The 18,467-nt window shown below is 35.9% G+C and overlaps 1 protein-coding gene across 1 annotated transcript in view; it reads left to right on the forward strand.

Annotated features, from left to right (window-relative positions):
- NRXN3_5 (Neurexin-3-beta) overlaps positions 1-18,467 on the forward strand; it is a 175,215-nt gene that overhangs the window by 66,584 nt on the left and 90,164 nt on the right. Inside the window, exons 10-14 of the mRNA XM_051217780.1 lie at positions 1,388-1,647; positions 4,022-4,130; positions 12,819-13,222; positions 14,989-15,210; positions 16,285-16,570. Coding sequence (XP_051064203.1) covers positions 1,388-1,647; positions 4,022-4,130; positions 12,819-13,222; positions 14,989-15,210; positions 16,285-16,570 — 1,281 coding nt within the window. The remainder of the gene's footprint in view (positions 1-1,387; positions 1,648-4,021; positions 4,131-12,818; positions 13,223-14,988; positions 15,211-16,284; positions 16,571-18,467) is intronic.

The following is an 18,467-nucleotide window of genomic DNA, read 5'->3' on the forward strand; positions in this document are numbered from 1 at the left end:
ATAAACTATTGGTTTATTATGTTTGAGCTCGATCACGACGGGATCATAGCTTAAACCTGGTTCTTTTGAATCCACAGCTCCAGTTTTTTGTTTCACTCCATTTAACAATCACATCTCTTTAAAGGGTTTGGAGCTATAACACAGATTATTCTTACTATGATGGATTATGGAATAGTTACAATGAGTGTTAGCTTTCTATTGATTTAAATCACGAATTGATCTTAGTTAGACCACGCTTGTAAAACTGGAAGCATTCAATGACTGTTTCTCATTAGAACTCTAGAAGTTCAATCGTGAAGCTAGTCACTAGTGAACACATAATTATTATCAAAATAGGGGAATTTATGAAGATTATAGAATTTTCACAGTTTTAATCACAAACTTAAACTCTAGTGAGAAGCTGTAACTAGTGGAGTTCAATCTGTATCAGAAGTGAGGTCATTCATCAAAAGGAAATGGATGGGAGGTGCATGTATACCATTAGATATCTGGCGTTCGCATATGAGACCGGAGGTCCTGTGTTCGATCCCTGGCGGTGGGATCGTAGGTGGGCGTAGATGAGAAGTCCTACCCTAGGATGAAACAAATCCCCTATACTTCTTTATTTTCAGTGGTTGTTTTTAACCAAAACCAGTTTGTGATATAAACTATGGGATCCAGACATCTTAAGAAACTCCTTCCAAAAGTAATAATCTTTAAAAGGTCACTCTAATATTTCCTAAATTCATACTTAACTTTTTCATATTAAGAAAACAAGTATCGTTAGGGGTTCCCTATTTACACCTGTTACCCCTAATGGGGCATAGGCCACCGACCAGCACCCTCCAACCTATTCTGTCATGGGCCTGCCTTTCCAGCCCTATCCGATTCTTGTTCACTCTTCTCATATCTATCTCCGTTTCTCAGAGTAATGTGTTCTTTGGTTTTCTCCTCCTTTGGCCTTGAGGACCCCAAGTGGGGGTTTGCCTTGCGATGCAGTTGGGTGCTTTCTCAAAGTGTGTCCTATCCACTTCCAGCGCTTCTTTCTGATTTCTTCCTCCGTCTGGAGCCCCCTCTTGGGGCAATGACGCTCCCAAGCCCCTTAGAAAACTAACTCACTAAAAAACGCTAAACAGAAAAAAATAATTCAAACCGTTTAAACTCTTATCTCTGGGAGTTAGAAGGTCTTCATTTAGAAATGTTATGACGCCTCATAGTGAAAGCCGAGTTCCTCCGGAAGTCACGAGTCTGATGTCCCTTCTGACAATCAGAGCAACCATTAATTTAGGTACATGGAATGCTCGTACACTGTGGGAGACCGAGTGAGTCATCCAGATTATTGTTTTTACCCTGTTTTACGGTTTATTTTGAATGTTTTTTTTCTTTTTTTTTCTCTCTCATTGATTAGATGCTCCAATACTTGAAATGGATGGTGATATGGTATATGTAGTTGATTTTGAAGAACAGATCAATAAATTAATTACACATACAGATGATATTAGTTTACAATTTAAAACAGAAACTAATCTTTATGGACAAACGGATCATTTACCATTATTCTATTCAGTATCTCGGGCTGATAGATCATATTTTCGTGTAGATTTAGTTAATGGACAAATACGTGTTCAAACCAATATTAATCATAAAGGCAAATCAAATGCATTCGAGGTAGATTGAATTCTTGAACAAATTGACTTTAATTGATATATATGCTTTTAGTTTTTATTACTTACTTACTTACTTTCGCATGTTACTCCCAATGGAGCATAGGTCGCCGACCAGCACTCTCCAACCTACTCTGTCCTAGGCCTTCCTTTCTATTTCTATCCAATCGTTGTGGAGATGGTTACATTTTCATAGACTAGAATCATGGACTGATGTTTGTGTTACAACTTGTAGGTTTGTGCCCTTATCAGTGTATGACGTAATTATACCGCTGACTAGACAACAGTGACTACTCGACCAGATCAATGACGCATAAGAACTCGTACGAGTAGTCTAGAGTCTCTCTCGGTCCTTCTATTTACTTAGCACTACCTGTTGAGTCCAGAACACCAATCTCAGCATCAGCGATATGAATCATGTATTTCAAACATACTTGGTTTATATATAAACCAAACAGACCACATCACAACACAAAATAGGAAATAACATTTGTACAAGATCTACCCAAAAGTGGTTGTGATTGTGGGATACTGTAATGAATGGACTGGGGCATAACTGAAGAATGGTAAATCGTATAATAGTAGTCAATGGGTAAAAATATAGCTTATAATAAGAGGAATATGAATATGCATAGTTTAACTACTTGACAATTATACAATAAGAATATACATATAGTATTAGTCCATAAATAGATCCCAACAGTTACCATTCATTATTCTCGTCGGGATATAACAGTCTGTTAGACGTCGAATGAAAATCAATAAGTACTTAACAATTGTTTCATCCTAGTATGAGACTATTTAGCCGTATGCATCGATGATCATACCAAGGACAACATCTAGGACCTTCAGATTCTGAATTTCATTGATAAAACTCGAACTCCAATCCACTGAAGTTACTAACGGTTAAGGATTTCCTCAACAACAAAAAAACTGGATGTTTGAAGTTTGATTCTTCGTGAGGTCGTGGATGCAACTTACTGAAGAGTCCCATATTAGGACAAAATAGATATCCAGTAATTACTGGCTTTCAATAGTACCTTAAGTTAAATTAGTGTTTGATAAGTGTTATCAATAAATTAAATCAGTTCCCACAAAACCCCTACAAATATATTTGCTCAGTGAAACTGGTTTCTCTTATATAAACGGTTTGTCAGTTTTGTTCTATCTAAATTGAACTTACATTTTGGATTGTCGATATCAACTGAAGAGAATTGGAGAGTTATTTTTTGTATTATTTCAAAACTACTTTATAATTTCCACTTGTAACCTCATCATTGTGTGATGTGTGCTACTTATGTTGACATAAGTAGTATATAATGCTAGTCAGGAATAGAATGTCTGGCAACAGAAGGTTGAGAAGATCGAGGAGGAAAGAATCGGAACAGAAAGTAATTGATATGGAAATGCAGGAACAATGAAGTCTGAGACAATTAATGAACATTTTGCAAATGAAGTATTGGCGTATGATTTTTTTCCTATTTTATCAAGCAATTCTATAATTTTGTGCTAAATATATTCGGTTCTCCTCTCCTGTGTTATCCTTTACTACATTAGGACTATTAACTTTACTACTTAGTCAAGAGTTTTGAATAGAAGTTAGATATTGACCAGAAGTGGAGGAATGTGAGACAAATCCTATGCATGTATAAGCTAGTGACTTGTTGGAATCAGAATTCAGTGGCATTTGAACTAAAGTGTACTAGGTTCTAGTCCAAATATTCACAGGACCATTGAGATGATACGGCCGAGGGTGGAGAGAGTCAGCCCACCTCCAAATGCTCACATGGCCACGCCTGTACAGCCACTTTCAGCAAAGTCCTACTCACTGCCTTCTCTTAACACGGGTGTTGTTTGTGAAATTGAAAGGACGAAAAGCGAATGTCCTGTGTTTTAACCGGGTTAGTGGATATAGAGGATCCACTTAGGGGAGTTGGAAAATCCTAATTCCAAACCAATGGTGCACATGGGCTCCAGTATCCTGAAGGAAGAAACGGTGTATGAATCAGTCGTTCGTCACCGACTACCATGTGACTACATCTCCTTATGTTGCTCCACTGTCTTCTGCATTATACCTTTAGGTTGAAGGCTTGAAGAGTGGCCCCCAAAGAAAACCATGTGCATCGGTTTGGCCACCCGGGCGATATCACAGTTACATATAAATCAAGTGACTTGTGTGGCGCATATGTATTCGATGCCCCATTGTACCAATATTTATGTATTCAAATCAATAAATAATTGCGATGGCAGGTATATTTAGCTGACAAATCACAAATAAAATGAAACCTCCATCTTGGATCCTTTGAATTTTTCTTTTTCTTATGGAATTCCCCCTTTTTGCTATCGATTCTTTTGTTGTTTCTATTCTTTTTTCATAGGAATTCTTTCTTCCAAGTGATACATTAAATGATAATCGTTGGCATACATTACATATTGCACGTCGTGCTGATTATATTGTCATCTCTGTTGATAGAGCTTCAATAACTGGTAAGTCAATTGAATATATGTAATATATTATATCTGAACAATGTGTTGGGGACGTTGGATTCCCAGAACTCATTTGGGAAAGGACCTACGTTTGTAATTTAATTTGAAAATTTGAATTTCTTTGCTTTCGCGCCAAAGGCGCTCCTGTCACCTTCATGTCGTATTTCCCACTGGGAAATATCTTAAATGTTATTGGTCCGTTGCGTCTTTTAGTGTGCTTTTTGGTAACTTTCCCCAAGGACGGTTTCGCACTGTATATATACGTTTTGAATTGTGTTTGTCGTTATCGCTCGTTTCTGGCTGTTTTGCAGAATGTACTTCCCATTCCGAGCTTGAACTTCTCCCTCTAGTTAGCGGGGCTGGGACGCATCAATAGCTAGCTTACTGTTATTTGGTCATCGAGTCTTGTTTTTATTCGCCGATTAAGTGATTAGCTTCAAACCTAGCACAATGGAACTATTCTCCGATTAGATCTAGAACATTTTACAACTATCATATCATTTTCATGTTCTCAAGTTACTGTTCCATCTTCCAGGTCCGGATTGATTATGAATAATGTATGTATGTAGAGGATCGAATCGATTCAACATCATACATAGTTCTTTACAGTAATGCATTATCTGTACAAAATGAGCATACTTCGTAAAAAAGACAACTTCTAAATAGTGAGTTATACATCCATGGAATCACCTTCGATTGCCAAATGAATTCATTGTATGAATCCTGTAGTAATCAGCTGTATTTCACTCAGTGAAGGAAGAAATTCTACAAATCACTGTGGTGTTTACTTGTTGAGTTTCACAGGGATTAAATTCACAATAGGCTATAAATATCTTCTGAAGGTCCGTAAATAAGTACACATACAAACATACGCTTATTTGAAAGAATAACAAGCCAATTGAGAGATAAGTTGATGATGATGATGATGATGATGATGATGATGAACAGTTAGCTAAAACTATCTTAGTTTACATTCAAAAGGTGAATGGCTAAATTCATGAGGCAATCTAAGCTAGACCACCATGGAAAACCGGAAAGCCGTTTCGTTTTACTATGGGACTCCTAAATAGTGCATATCTATGATCTCATATACATGAATCAATCCCAAGACCTTTGATTACTCGCGTGAACACTTAATGTTTAGACCACTAAGCTAGGATTCGACGATATTTATGTCTAACATCGATCTTACACAATCCTTCTTGATCGTGAATACGCACTACCAATACTAGGACGAAACAATCATCCAGTACTTCCAGTTTTTCAATGATAATCTAGCTTAGATTGACTGATGAATTCAACTATTCAAATTACTACAATCTTCACAAATCTTCATTCTAATAAGGATGTAATTGTTATCATTAAATCTTCTTTATTTTTGGCTATACTGACAATGAATTTTCAGATTGTTTCAATTTACCTTCTCTTGAAAAATAATCTTTTCAGGTCGACTTCTAATTGATACACCTTTAAGAGGTATGCAATGGTGGATAGTTGTTAGGATAAAAGAGGGTGTGCAAAAAAAAAGAAAACAATTCTTAATTTACTATTCACTTGGTGATTAGAACACCTACAAAATATAAATTGTAGATAACTGTTTTCATTTTTTTGGGAGGGGGTAAATTTTTTGTTAACATGAACTATTTAGACAAATATATATTGTATTTACCAGTATGGGTTTGTGGAGATTGTTGAGTTTTGATTAAGATCATGAATTGATTGATGTGAGACCACTATGGAAAACCTGGAAGTGTTTCGCATCCATGATCCCACTCGCAGGACTCGGACCTAGGACCTTCGGTTTTGTTCGCGAATACAATGGTGGACGGTCGCACAATATCGTGGATTGATTAAAGTTAGACATTAACACCGTTAGATGCCGGGTCAGTAGTCTGGGGGTTAACTGTTTTTGCGTGAGACCTAATGTCCTTGGTTCGTGGATGCGCGCTGCTGAGGAGTCCTACAGTAAAACGAAACGGCCGTCCAGTGCTTCCAGGTTTTCAGTGGTGGTCCAGCATCAATCGATTCATGATCTCAAAAAATATATTGTACTTATCAGTTTATCTCATTAAATCATATGTAGAAAGAGATATCTACTTGATATTATCCTTGGTAACATAGAATAATGGAAGTTTAAATAATGTACCAGTATCTATCTCATTAGTAAATCATATTTCTTAGATAAACTACACATCTTTTGCAATACTTACAACTGTTTTTTGTGTTTTAATTACAATTTAGTAAGTAAAGTCATATGAACCCTTTTGGTTGTGTTGTGTTAATTGTTGATCTTTCACTTGGAATACTTTACTGTTATCATCTAATTACAGGGTTTATAAATGAAAGTCACTTTTCATTGTGTTATTTGATAAGTCAGTCAGCTACAACGTAGGATCAGGTACATATATGTATCGGTCCAAGTTGCCAAACCGCATTAGTACAACAAGATAAACACCGAATTCATAGAAGTAGTTAATTCAGTAGTGGTGGTAATATATAAAAGAAAGATTACATATAAGGACATAGTACAGGAAGAAAGAGTTAGTCGGTAGAAAGAAAGATATGAAGCGATTATAATCTCATAGCTTAAGGGAAGACAGAGAGCGCATACACCGACGCCATTGTGATGGATTCTGAGCCATGTCACACACAGTCTCCAAACATCGGTCACGACAGTTACGCGGACCCCAACTAAGTAGTCTGTATCTACCAACATGGCTCACACCCGAAGTTAGTGTCTTCAAGTACTGATACCACGTTTTGGTTCGGCCACTCCTAACTTTCTTCCAACTGTCTCCAACACTAGTCATTTGATTTTATTTGATAAACTGACAAAAACTATCCTACATTCATAAATGATCTGTTCAGTATGTATATGAACAGTAATGGTAAGTCGATTAGTTATTAGAATAATCAAACAAATGACTCAGATGAAATACTATCTTATATAAGGAGGTATTCAATTACTTGAATGGTTATAATATGTGACCAAATACCTTGTGTAATGCTAATGAATATTAAACAATAGAGCGATGTCCATACAGATTCAGTAGTGATTGTTTTTGAGACTCTCACACGTATATCGATCACACTAGATCATCTTGTCAGATCATAAATACCTAATACACCTTGATCATGGATTGTGTTCTGTGTTACCAACATCTGTACTAATCATAAATCGAATGAAATTACAATAATGTAATGACAATAGAATCTAGAAGGAAGAACAAAACCCCTCACTTAAACCATGAAAAAGGTGATTAACATGACTGTTAACTGTTTACAATTAACAAATCAAAATCATGTATGTAATTTCATTGTAACAAGCATACAAACTAATATACAGTTCATATTTTTTAGTCATTCATAACACCAACTATCTACCCATCTATCTATCTATCTATCTATTAACCTATATATGCTTGCTTACTCTTGTTATTCTTCCTGGAGGAGCATAGGCCGCTCACAATCATTCTCCATCCAACTCTGTACTGGATAATCTTTTCCAGTTACTATTCATCCTTTTTTATGTCTTGGTCTTGTTCTTTTCTGTTCCCCTTCAGGATTCCAAGTTAGCGCTTGCTTTGTGATGCAATCTGATGATTTATTCAATATATATATACATATATATTCATACAACTAATATTTTATAATTGTGATGGATTAATTGAAATCATAGTATTTCAACAATTGTATTCATGAGTCGATTTAAACTAGATCAACGATGCACACTACCACTGATGATTCACATACTGGGACAAAACAGCCGTCTAATGCTTTCAAGGTTTTCAATACTGGTCTAGCTTAGATTGACTCGTGAATTCAACTGTTAAAATACTAACATTTTGTTGAATTATGTAATCATAATTATCGTTATTCAGTGTAATTCAACGCCTCCATCAAATACTCTATTACATGTAGTCTTGGTAACAAGCGCATTCAATACTGGTGTTATCCTGTTGCTCCTAATCTCTATTTCTCATCCTCACTCCCTCCTCCTTTCCTCCCTTCCTCATTCATTCACTCACTCCCTCCCTCCCTCCCTTACTCTACATATAACATTCACTTAATACAATCATATTTTTTACCTCATTTATAAACAGAATTTTCCCATTTGCATCAAAATAACAATTTATTTTATTTCATAGAACGATTCAATATCTGTGAGTAGCAATTTGATTTAAAAGCAACCAACCAACCAACTAAAGACTATGCTACTCTAGTTTGTTTTTGTTTTTTAATCACTTTTCTTTTTTGGTTCCTGTTTTCTGTTGTCATGGCAACTGTGTGGTGTGTTGTGTTGCTGTTTCACTTTTTGAATAACATTTGAAATGTCATAACACATGTGATAGTGATTGGTTGTTTGAATGTTGGCGCCAATTTGATTTTTTGTGCAACTACTTATTTAACTTATGATAATAGTAATGATAAGTGTATTATGTGTATATGCATTAAAGTATACGTATGCCATGTGCATACAGTTACTGTCAGAGAAGTCCTACTCACTACATTCACGTAAACGGGGTATTGTTTGAGAATGTCTGGTGCTTTAACCGGGTTGGTGGATATGGAGGATCCACTTAGGGGAGTTGGAAAACTCTCATTCCAAACCAATCGCGTGCATGGAACCCAGTATTCTGAAATAACAAATGGTGTATGAACCAATTATCGGTCACCGGCTACCATGTGACTGCATCTCCTGATGTTACTCTACTACCTTGTGGATTAGACCTTCAGGTCAAAAACTCCGTGTGTGGTCTCCTAAGTAAACCATCTGCTTCGGTTTGGGCAATTGGGGCAGTATCCCAGCCCTCAAAGAAGTCGAAGGATTCATGTGGCGGATATTTGGTGCCTCCTTGTACCAATGTTTATGTGTTTAAACAAATAAATAAAATGTATGTGTGTGCGTGTGCGTTTGGTCTTAAGTTTAATTCTGCATCAATGATGACATTAAGAAAGTATTGATGTAATTCAATAGTTGAATTCGCCTCGCACACGAGCTCTTAACCTGTAAACCACTGAGCCGTTATCCAACGGTGTTAGTGTCTAACTTCAATTAATCCATGTAATCACGTCACCGTCTACCATTGTCTTCAGTGGGTTACTATTTCACAACAGACACGGTTGAACTCCACTGGTCACGGTTTCTTACTAGAACTCCAGTAAGTACCTCTTGAAACCAGTTACTAGTAAGCATATCTTTATTAATATCAGAAGGGTTTTTGTGTGGAAATTATAGAAATTTCAATAGTTGCGATCATGATTCAATTGAAGCTAAACTACCATGGAAAACTGAAGACAATGGTGGGTGTGTCACTCAATTTCGTGGATTGATTAAAGTTAGACATTAACACTATTGGATACCGGCTCAGTGGTCTAGAGATTAAGCGCTCGCGAGGCAGGATCGTGGATGTGCACTGCCACTGAGAAGTCTCACAATAGGACGAAACGGCCATGCAGTGCTCCCACGTTTTCCATAGTGGTCTAGCTTTAATTGACTCATGATCTCAACTAATGAAATTACTATAATATACACTAAAAACCCTCTTTGATATTAAAATTTTGTTTGTATACACATGTAAAACTTAGACTATAATCGATGTAGAGCGAATGAGCTAGTTGTAATCTAAACACATAAACATTAGCACAAGGAGGTACCAAATATATATACACCCCACTTCATTATTCGATTTGTATAAGGGCTGGAATACCATCGAATCTAACTGTAAACAGCGATATCTTTCTTTTTGTTTGTTTGCTCTGTTCCTTCATTTATCCAGTTATTCTCCTAATTTGTTTCCTGTCTGATTAACGCAGGAATATACTGTTTTATTATCGTGTGAATATAAAGTTATTTGGCACTATGTGCGTGTGTGCGTGTGTGTGTGTGTGTGGCGGTTGTTTGGATACTACTGATAGTTTGGGTTGTTTTTCGCAAGAGCTAAAAAAACCTGCTTTATTTTCTTAACCACAAAAACCAGCATTTTCTTTCTCAATGCTTTAACACAAAGTACTGGCATTATATTGACTAGAATTTGAGTTGTGTTAAAAGTTGGGGGGGGGGGGAGTTGATGATCTAGAATGAAACTATTCTCATTCATACATAACTCTAATTTGATACCTTAATAGTTCTATAATAGCAAGTAGATTTCAGACATGGATTTGATAGAAGATATAATTGAATTTTGTAAAGGATATCAAAGGATAAATCTGAAATAGACTATTATTATTTGAATTTACTAAGTAGTGTGTTATGTGCTACTGATATCGACAGATATAAGTAGTATGTAACGTCAATAGAAAGTGAAATACCTGGTGGCAGAAAGTTAAGAAGAGTGGAGAAAAGAGAACGACAACAAAGAACAATGGAGTGCTTACTGTATGGTTCTCAGATTATACTAAGTGATTCTGTAACATTTGTATTCGAATACACTTGGTTGCCCTCGTTTGTGTTCTTGTTCGCTACAGTAGTATGAAAGGAGTTACATCCATCATTTCATGGAAAGAAAATTCATCAAACAACAATTTGAATTGATTAGTTAGTCTGTTCAGTAATTTGTTGTTTTCTGGTTAGCGTTTTTTAGCGATTTGGTTTTCTACGGGATGGGGTCACTAACCCCATGCCCAACCCTTCTCCTTTATCCGGGCTTGAAACCGGCAGTAGCCCCAGAGGGGTTCCAGGCGGAGTTAGTAATTTATTGTAAATTCAAGAGATTCAAGATCTGAACAGTTTCTTTGGTGTTCTATAAACTCTGATCGAAAAATCTTAGAGATCTATTCGATACTTTATAGTTCAATAACTCGACTTCACTACACTATGGATATTACCAGTTCAATGGGATCTCATTTGTTTAATACAACCCTCCCCTTTTAATATTATCTTCATAAAAATGTTTATTTCGCTTTATTCTTTTACGATTTTAATTAACACAAATTCATTTGGTATTGTTTACTTGTATTTTCTTATTGTTGTTAAGAGCTGCAATTCATCAGTCTGAGATGGTGGAGAAGATTTGTAGCTCAGGTGGATGATTTTGATGGAGTTTTGTTCTCTGAGCTCAGAGAACAAAACTCCATCAAAATTCATCAGTCTCTTATTGGCATATGTACATCCTGTGCATATTGTCTTGATATTGCCTTAAGTCACAAGCATTATAAGCAAAGATAGATAGTTGCTTGTAGTGGAATACAGGACGTATGTTTCGTCCTATTTTTGGGACTCGTCAACTGGATGTACCTGCATCCCAGAGTTGATATGCACTTTGGACGAAACGGGCGTCCCATATTCCATTGCTAGTCACTATCCATCTTTGTTTATAAATGAACATAAAGATTAATATTTTTGAAAGATTTAGACTATATGAATATCTATTTTTAGTACATTTGTTTGCACCATGAATTGATCTTAGATAGACAAGTACTAAAAAAACCAGGATAGCTGTTTCGTCTTTGTATAGGACAGCTCAACAGTACCCATCGACGATCTGACAACTAGAGATCGAACTCTGGGCCGGTGTCGTGTATGAACACTTAACCTCAAGATCACTGGGGCGAGATCTTAATGGTTGACATGGTTAACTTCAGTCAAACCATAATATCGCATAACAGTCTTCCACTATACTCAGTGGATAACAACTGTCTAACGCTCAACTTCGGTACAGTCATCTGGTCACGACTTCTAATCAGAACTTTAGAATTACCACTAAAACGCAAAAATCATTGAATAGTTGTTTCATTCTAGTATGGGATTCTTTATCTGTACGCATTAACAATCACATCAAGGATCCAACTGAAGATCATCACGTCTAACGGCAAGTATATGGGCTTTAAATTGTTGAGACAACATCCATTGGTTTACAGGCCTAACTTTAACCGCTTAGCGATAACACTCTTAGTCCATTATCCAAAACCCATAATGTCATTATAGTAATGAGATATTGTTAACATCGACCAATTAGTGGACTTTGTTTAAAACCAATGGAGTATGAACCTGTTTGAACATGATAAAAGTGAAAATTTAATGCCGACACCGTATCATATTGAAATTTTACACCTTTTGAAGATTACCAAGAAGTCTCTCACGAATTTATTCAATAAAATAGGTTAGGTGTTTAGCACACCCAACAAAAGTCTGCTTATACTATAGAAACATGATTTGTGTATCGGTGTCAGTATAAGTTGGTGTGTGATCAAGTAGTTATTAGTGTGATATGGTCATAGAACTGTATTATCCAGTCATCTAATCTAGTTAATCTAGATAAACCCAATTATCCCGAGGAAAAAGATTGAATTTACTTGAGAAACTTAATTTCTGAAAGCCATATTATTGTATTAAAAACTTACTTCGAGGTTTATCCAAATAGGGGACGATGTGTATAGTAACTTTAGATAAAGAAGTATTTCACGTATTTATGATAGCCCATCTACAATTACATTCCATTTTTCATACAAGCTTAGATTTGTTATTAGGTTGCATCAAATCATTCATAGCTTTTCGTATATTAAATTCTTTATCTTGTTGTATTAGATACATAATATTTCATCCTATCATTGTGTTGTGTACCAGCGAGTAGTTTTGCGATTCAGATTTTAACTACTGATAAACAAATAAGTAGTTAAAGTCTTTTATTAAAAAATTAGATAAGTATGATATTAATTTTCGAATGTTTTTTTCTTTTCATTAAATAGGGAAAATTCCTCTCCTTGATCCTCATGATACATTTCAATTAATAGCTCAACAAATTTATTTAGGTAGTGCTGGTCCACCAAATTTTGGTTATTATCAAGATATTGAGACAAAGAAAATTATGTTACCACCTGGACCAAAATTTATTGGTGAATTTAGAAATTTTTATTGGAATCAATATGATTTAATTGGTACTAAATTATTTCCAACTAAATATATTACACATTTATTAAATCCACCACCAATTCGACATAAATTTCCTATATGGCCAAGACAACAAACTTATTCAATTACATGTAAATCTGGTTTAATTTATGCTCATATGAATAAACCAATTACAATGAAAAATGGTGGTGATACATGGTTAATTGAATTTAAAACCAATTATGATGGTGTATTATTTCGAGTAAATCTATTTCAATGTTGTTATTATGATTATAATTTACTGAATAATAGAGTGGTATAGATTAACTGGTGAGAATAAAGATAATCGTTGAATGGAACTCGTCATTTTATACATCAACTTTATTGATTATGAAAAGGTGTTTGACAGTGAGGATAGGAGGATATTAAGGAAATGTCTTCGATACTATGGAGTACATGAAAAGATTATCAATATCATCCGGAATTCATACGATGGACTACAATGTAAAGTCGTGCATGGAGATACATTCCAAGTGAGAACCGGAGTCAGACAAGACTGTCTACTCTTTCCACCTTTATCTTTCTTTTGATGGTCGACTGGATTATGACGAGCTCGATATCTGAAGGAAGACATGGAATACAATAGACAGCTTAGAGTCAATTAGACGATTTTGACTTCGCAAATGACCTAGCCCTCCTATCGCATACGCACGAACAAATGCAGATGAAGACAACTAGTGTAGCAGCAGTTTCTGCATCAGTACGCCACAACATACACAAAGGAAAAACCAAGATCCTCAAATGCAGCACCGAGAACATCAACCTAATCAAACTTGATGGAGAAACTATGGAAGGGATGGAAAGTTTCACGTATCTGGATAGCATCATGGATGAACAAAGAGGATCTGATGCAGACGTAAAGGCGAGGATTGACAAAGTAAGCGCCTCATTCCTATAATTGAAGAACATATGAAACTCAAAACAACTTTCAGGATCTTCAATACGAACGTGAAGACAGTTAGTTATATTGCAGGGAGCCGAAACGTGGATAACTATCACAACCATCATCAAGAAGATACAAGCATTTATAAAAAAGTGTCTATTCAATGTTCGTCGACCGGATACCATCAGCAACAGCCTACTGAGGGAGAGGAAAAACCAAATTCTAACCGAAGAGGAAATTAGGAAAAGACTTTGTAAGCGGATGGGACATGCGTTGAGAAAATCACCAAACTGCATCACGATGCAAGCCGTGACTTGAAATCCTGAAGGGGAGCGGAAAAGCGGAAGTCCGAAGAACACACAGAGTCGAGAATTGGAATCAGATATGAAAAGGATGAATAGTAACTGGAAACAACTGGGAAGAATTGCCCAGGACAGTGTTGGATGGGGAGTGCTGATGGGCAGCCTACGCTCCTCGACGAGGGGTAACAGTTATAACAAAAAAGGTCAAGTAGAATATATTGAAGCAACTTATTTAAATCAAATGATTCTATTATAACACCGTTGTCTAATGGTATAGTGAATTGGTACTGTTATAACGCTCGGTTTTCCTCGTCTACACGAATGGGACGTTAATTTACCTTAGACGAATGTCTATACTAGATTCTCTCACAGTGTCTGTTCTACAGGAATTCAACACAACTCAGATCAAGGACACATGATTAGCCTTACTAGAACGTAAATATATTTCCACACCAAAAACCGATAACAATGCAGACAACAGTCCATCAACAATCATAGTAATAATAAGGTTAGGAGAATATAAAACTCACCTAGTACCTATCAGACTATCTACCAGTCTGACTAAACAAAAAACCAGTCATTATCATCCTCGCTCACACATCAATTTGTCAATATACCAAAACACGTAGCTGTACAAATTTCAGTAGATTGTATTCTCATCGTCCACAGAATAATTTCCATTAAGTTATATTTTCTGTAGTGTTTGATAAATTATTCCTCTCCGTGAATTTGAACTTTATATTCCCATCGTTTTCTTGTGTTTTTTGTTTGTTTGTATTATAGGCTCGTGATATCAATAATCCTAGTGGAATACATATTACAGCTATGATTCTTAATGGTCGTATACATATTGTCTATTCAATTCATGATCAAAAAGGTGTTTATCAAATTACTTCTGGTCCAGGTGCTGATAATGTTGCTGATGGTAATTGGCATCGTCTTGCAATAACTCTACGAAAATATAATAAAGAAATTCTAGCCTATCTAGATGGTTATTCAAATGAGGTAGGTAGAATTATTCGATAAAAGTTTTGGCGATAAGTTGAACTACTTATAAGTAGTTAAATTTGTTTAGATAAATTTTATTTGATACATAATGGAATAGTCTGTGAAAACAAACTCATTATAATTAGAAAAACTAACATTTTGAACTATGAAGTACTCTTCAGCTGATACAACATTTCTCATTAGTATATCCACGATCCTGCCAAGGATCGAACTTGACACATTAGGGTTTCCTGGAGAACGCTTTTTATCTCAACACTACTGAGATTAAATCAATTGGTTTACGAGTTTAACCATCTAACGCCTTCGATGAGACGTTGCCTAACACAAATGGTGACCGAAATCCATTGGTTACGGCTACTAAGGCTAAATATCAATCACTAATGTGCATATGACAATTATTAGTACGGTATATTTATGAAGAATATAAAATGTAATGGCTAACATCACAAATTGATCATGATTGGATCTGAGGATTCGAGTTTCGATCTTCAGTGAGCATTGTTGAATAGTCCCATACAAGAATGAAATAACTGTCTGTTGTTTCTTGGTTTTCAACGATTTTCTAACTAATGTCAGTTCTTGATATAAATGATAAAATTCAACCATCTCCACAAACCCATTATACTGAAAAAAACTAACCATATTTCAATTAAGTTTGTTTCTATAGTTGAATTTATGAGTCGATGTAAGCTAGACCAACCGTGGAAAACCTGGAAATAATAAATGACCATTTCGTTCTAGTATGGGACTCCTGAGTGGCAGTGCTCAACCGTGATCCCGTAGGACCTTTGAACGTGCGCGCGAACGCTTAACCTCTAGACCATTGGGTCGGGTTCAGATCTCACGTGCGGGATCATGGATACACAATACCACTGAAGAGTCCCATATTATAACGAAACGGTTATCCAGTGTTTCCAGGCTTTCTACGACTGGCCTAGCTTAGATTGACTCATGAATTCAACTATTAAATTACTACAATCTCTATAAACCTCATTCTGATAAAAGAAATTCTGTTTAATCAAATGATTTTCTCTCTTCTTATTTTTCTTTATCTCTACAATAAACAAACAGTATCTAGTTGGTAAAGATGTTCGTGTGGATTTATTATCACAATTCGATATATTTTTTGGTGGTATACCAGAACATGAATGGTTAACATTACTTAATTTATTACGTCGTTATGCAATGAATTCATTAGAACAAAGTGAAGCAAAAGATGGTCAACAACCATCATTAACCGGTTGTATTGGATCATTTAATATAAGAGCAAATAATTTCACTGATAATTTATTAAAATTATATGATAGTTATTTAACTGCTTATCCAGCTAATGAATTAATAAGAGGCTATTGTATGGGTAAGTTGAATGATGCAATAATTACAATATTACAATGTACAATGATCAGTATATTTTATTTATTTGAACACATAAATACTGGACTATGATACTGTCCGGGTGCTCACACTTAGGTAGATGGTTTTCTTAGGGGACCACATCTCAAGCCTTTGACCTTAAAGTCTAATCCACAAGGTGATGGAGCAACGTCAGGAGATGCAGTCACGTGGTAACCGGTGACCAATAATCGGTTCATGAGCCCATGTACATCATTGGTTTTCAATCAGGGTTTTCCAACTACCCTAAGTGCATCCTCCATATCCAGGAACTCGGTTAAAGCGCCGGACATTCGCTTTTTATCCTCTTAATTTCGCAAAGAACACCCGTTTTGCGAGTAGGCAGTATGTAGGACTTCCCTGGTAGTGGTTGTATCCACGTGCCTATGTGAGCATTTGGAGAGGGAGAGCTAAATGTTCTCATCCTCAGCCGTACCAGGGCATTTGGGGGCATGATCAATATAAGGTTGATTTAAATAATAATAGCTGATGATGATAATGATCAAAATTTAGTGCGGTTTGTCATCATGGGATATTTTTATTCAGTTTGTTCAATGAATACTCGAACTGAATGACTGTAAACTGTTAGATAAATTAATAGGAGACCAGTTGCACTGTATCTAAATATGTTTACTATCCGCAATGAATTCGATTTTAGAGACCTGTCCTTAGTGTGCTACTAATTAATCTAAGGAATTAGCGAGAAATGATCACCAAAACTGTATTTTACAAGAGGAGAGGCGTGATAGATAGCAGTGGGATTCAGGACATGAATTTCTTCCTATTTAGTACTTGTCATCAGGATTCCACTGATAGCTACCATCTATCTCTCTTCGTGACTTACTAGTGATATCAAGTCAATACACATAGGATACACATATACCAATAAGAAATTGATCAATTACAATCTTAAACATAAATGGTTAGATTCAAATAACCCATTCAATGGTAATCACTAAATGTAGACTACTCATGTTACCTTTTATACCAAGAATGTCAAGTAGACATTTCAAGGGTGATACTATGATGATGTTTAGACTGGTGGCCACATTACAACATGATCGATAGCATTCGATCTGCACTAATAAGGATTAGACAAGCATGACATTGATCACCACTCAGTGATCAATCAACTGTGACTATGATGATGTGGATTTGATACAATTTTAAACAATGATATAACAAAAGAGCTTGATTTTTGATGAATTCTAACTATGTTCTAAACAATAAAACTGTGTATAATACAAGTTTATAGGCACATAATGACATTATTATGAACAAAATTGATGCACTACGACGCACGTTTCATCCTATTCGGTACTCATCAGTTGAATGTACCTGCATCCTGAAGTTGATTTTCACTCGAAGACTCGAACCCAGTACCGTTCACTTCAAATGCCATTACGTTATTTACTTAGCTACTGAGTCCTGATAGCCACTTGATTGTGCAATGGGGTAAAGTTTGAATTCACTTGATATTGTTTACTTATATCTTTCCATTGATGTTTAGGACTGCAGTTGATCAGTCTCATATTGACATACGTGTATCCTGTGTGGATTGTCTCGATATTGCCTTAATTCACAAGTGTTATAAGCAGAGATGGATGGTGGCTCTAGGATTCAGGCACATCCAGCTGACGAGCCTCAAATGGGACGAAGTGCTCGTCTTGGATTCCATGCTAGGTACCATCCGTCTCTGCTTGTAATGTTGTTACTTTTTGTTACATCGAAACGTATTTTGATCAACTTGTGAAATTTCTAAAAGTCTCCACAAAACCCATTCTGATAATAATAATAATCACCTGCTCACCAGTGACTGACTTCAGGAGACACTCCTGGAGTTCTAGTGAGAAGTCGTTACC

This window comes from Schistosoma haematobium, chromosome 7 (assembly GCF_000699445.3).
Source record: "Schistosoma haematobium chromosome 7, whole genome shotgun sequence".
Lineage (NCBI taxonomy): Eukaryota > Metazoa > Platyhelminthes > Trematoda > Strigeidida > Schistosomatidae > Schistosoma > Schistosoma haematobium.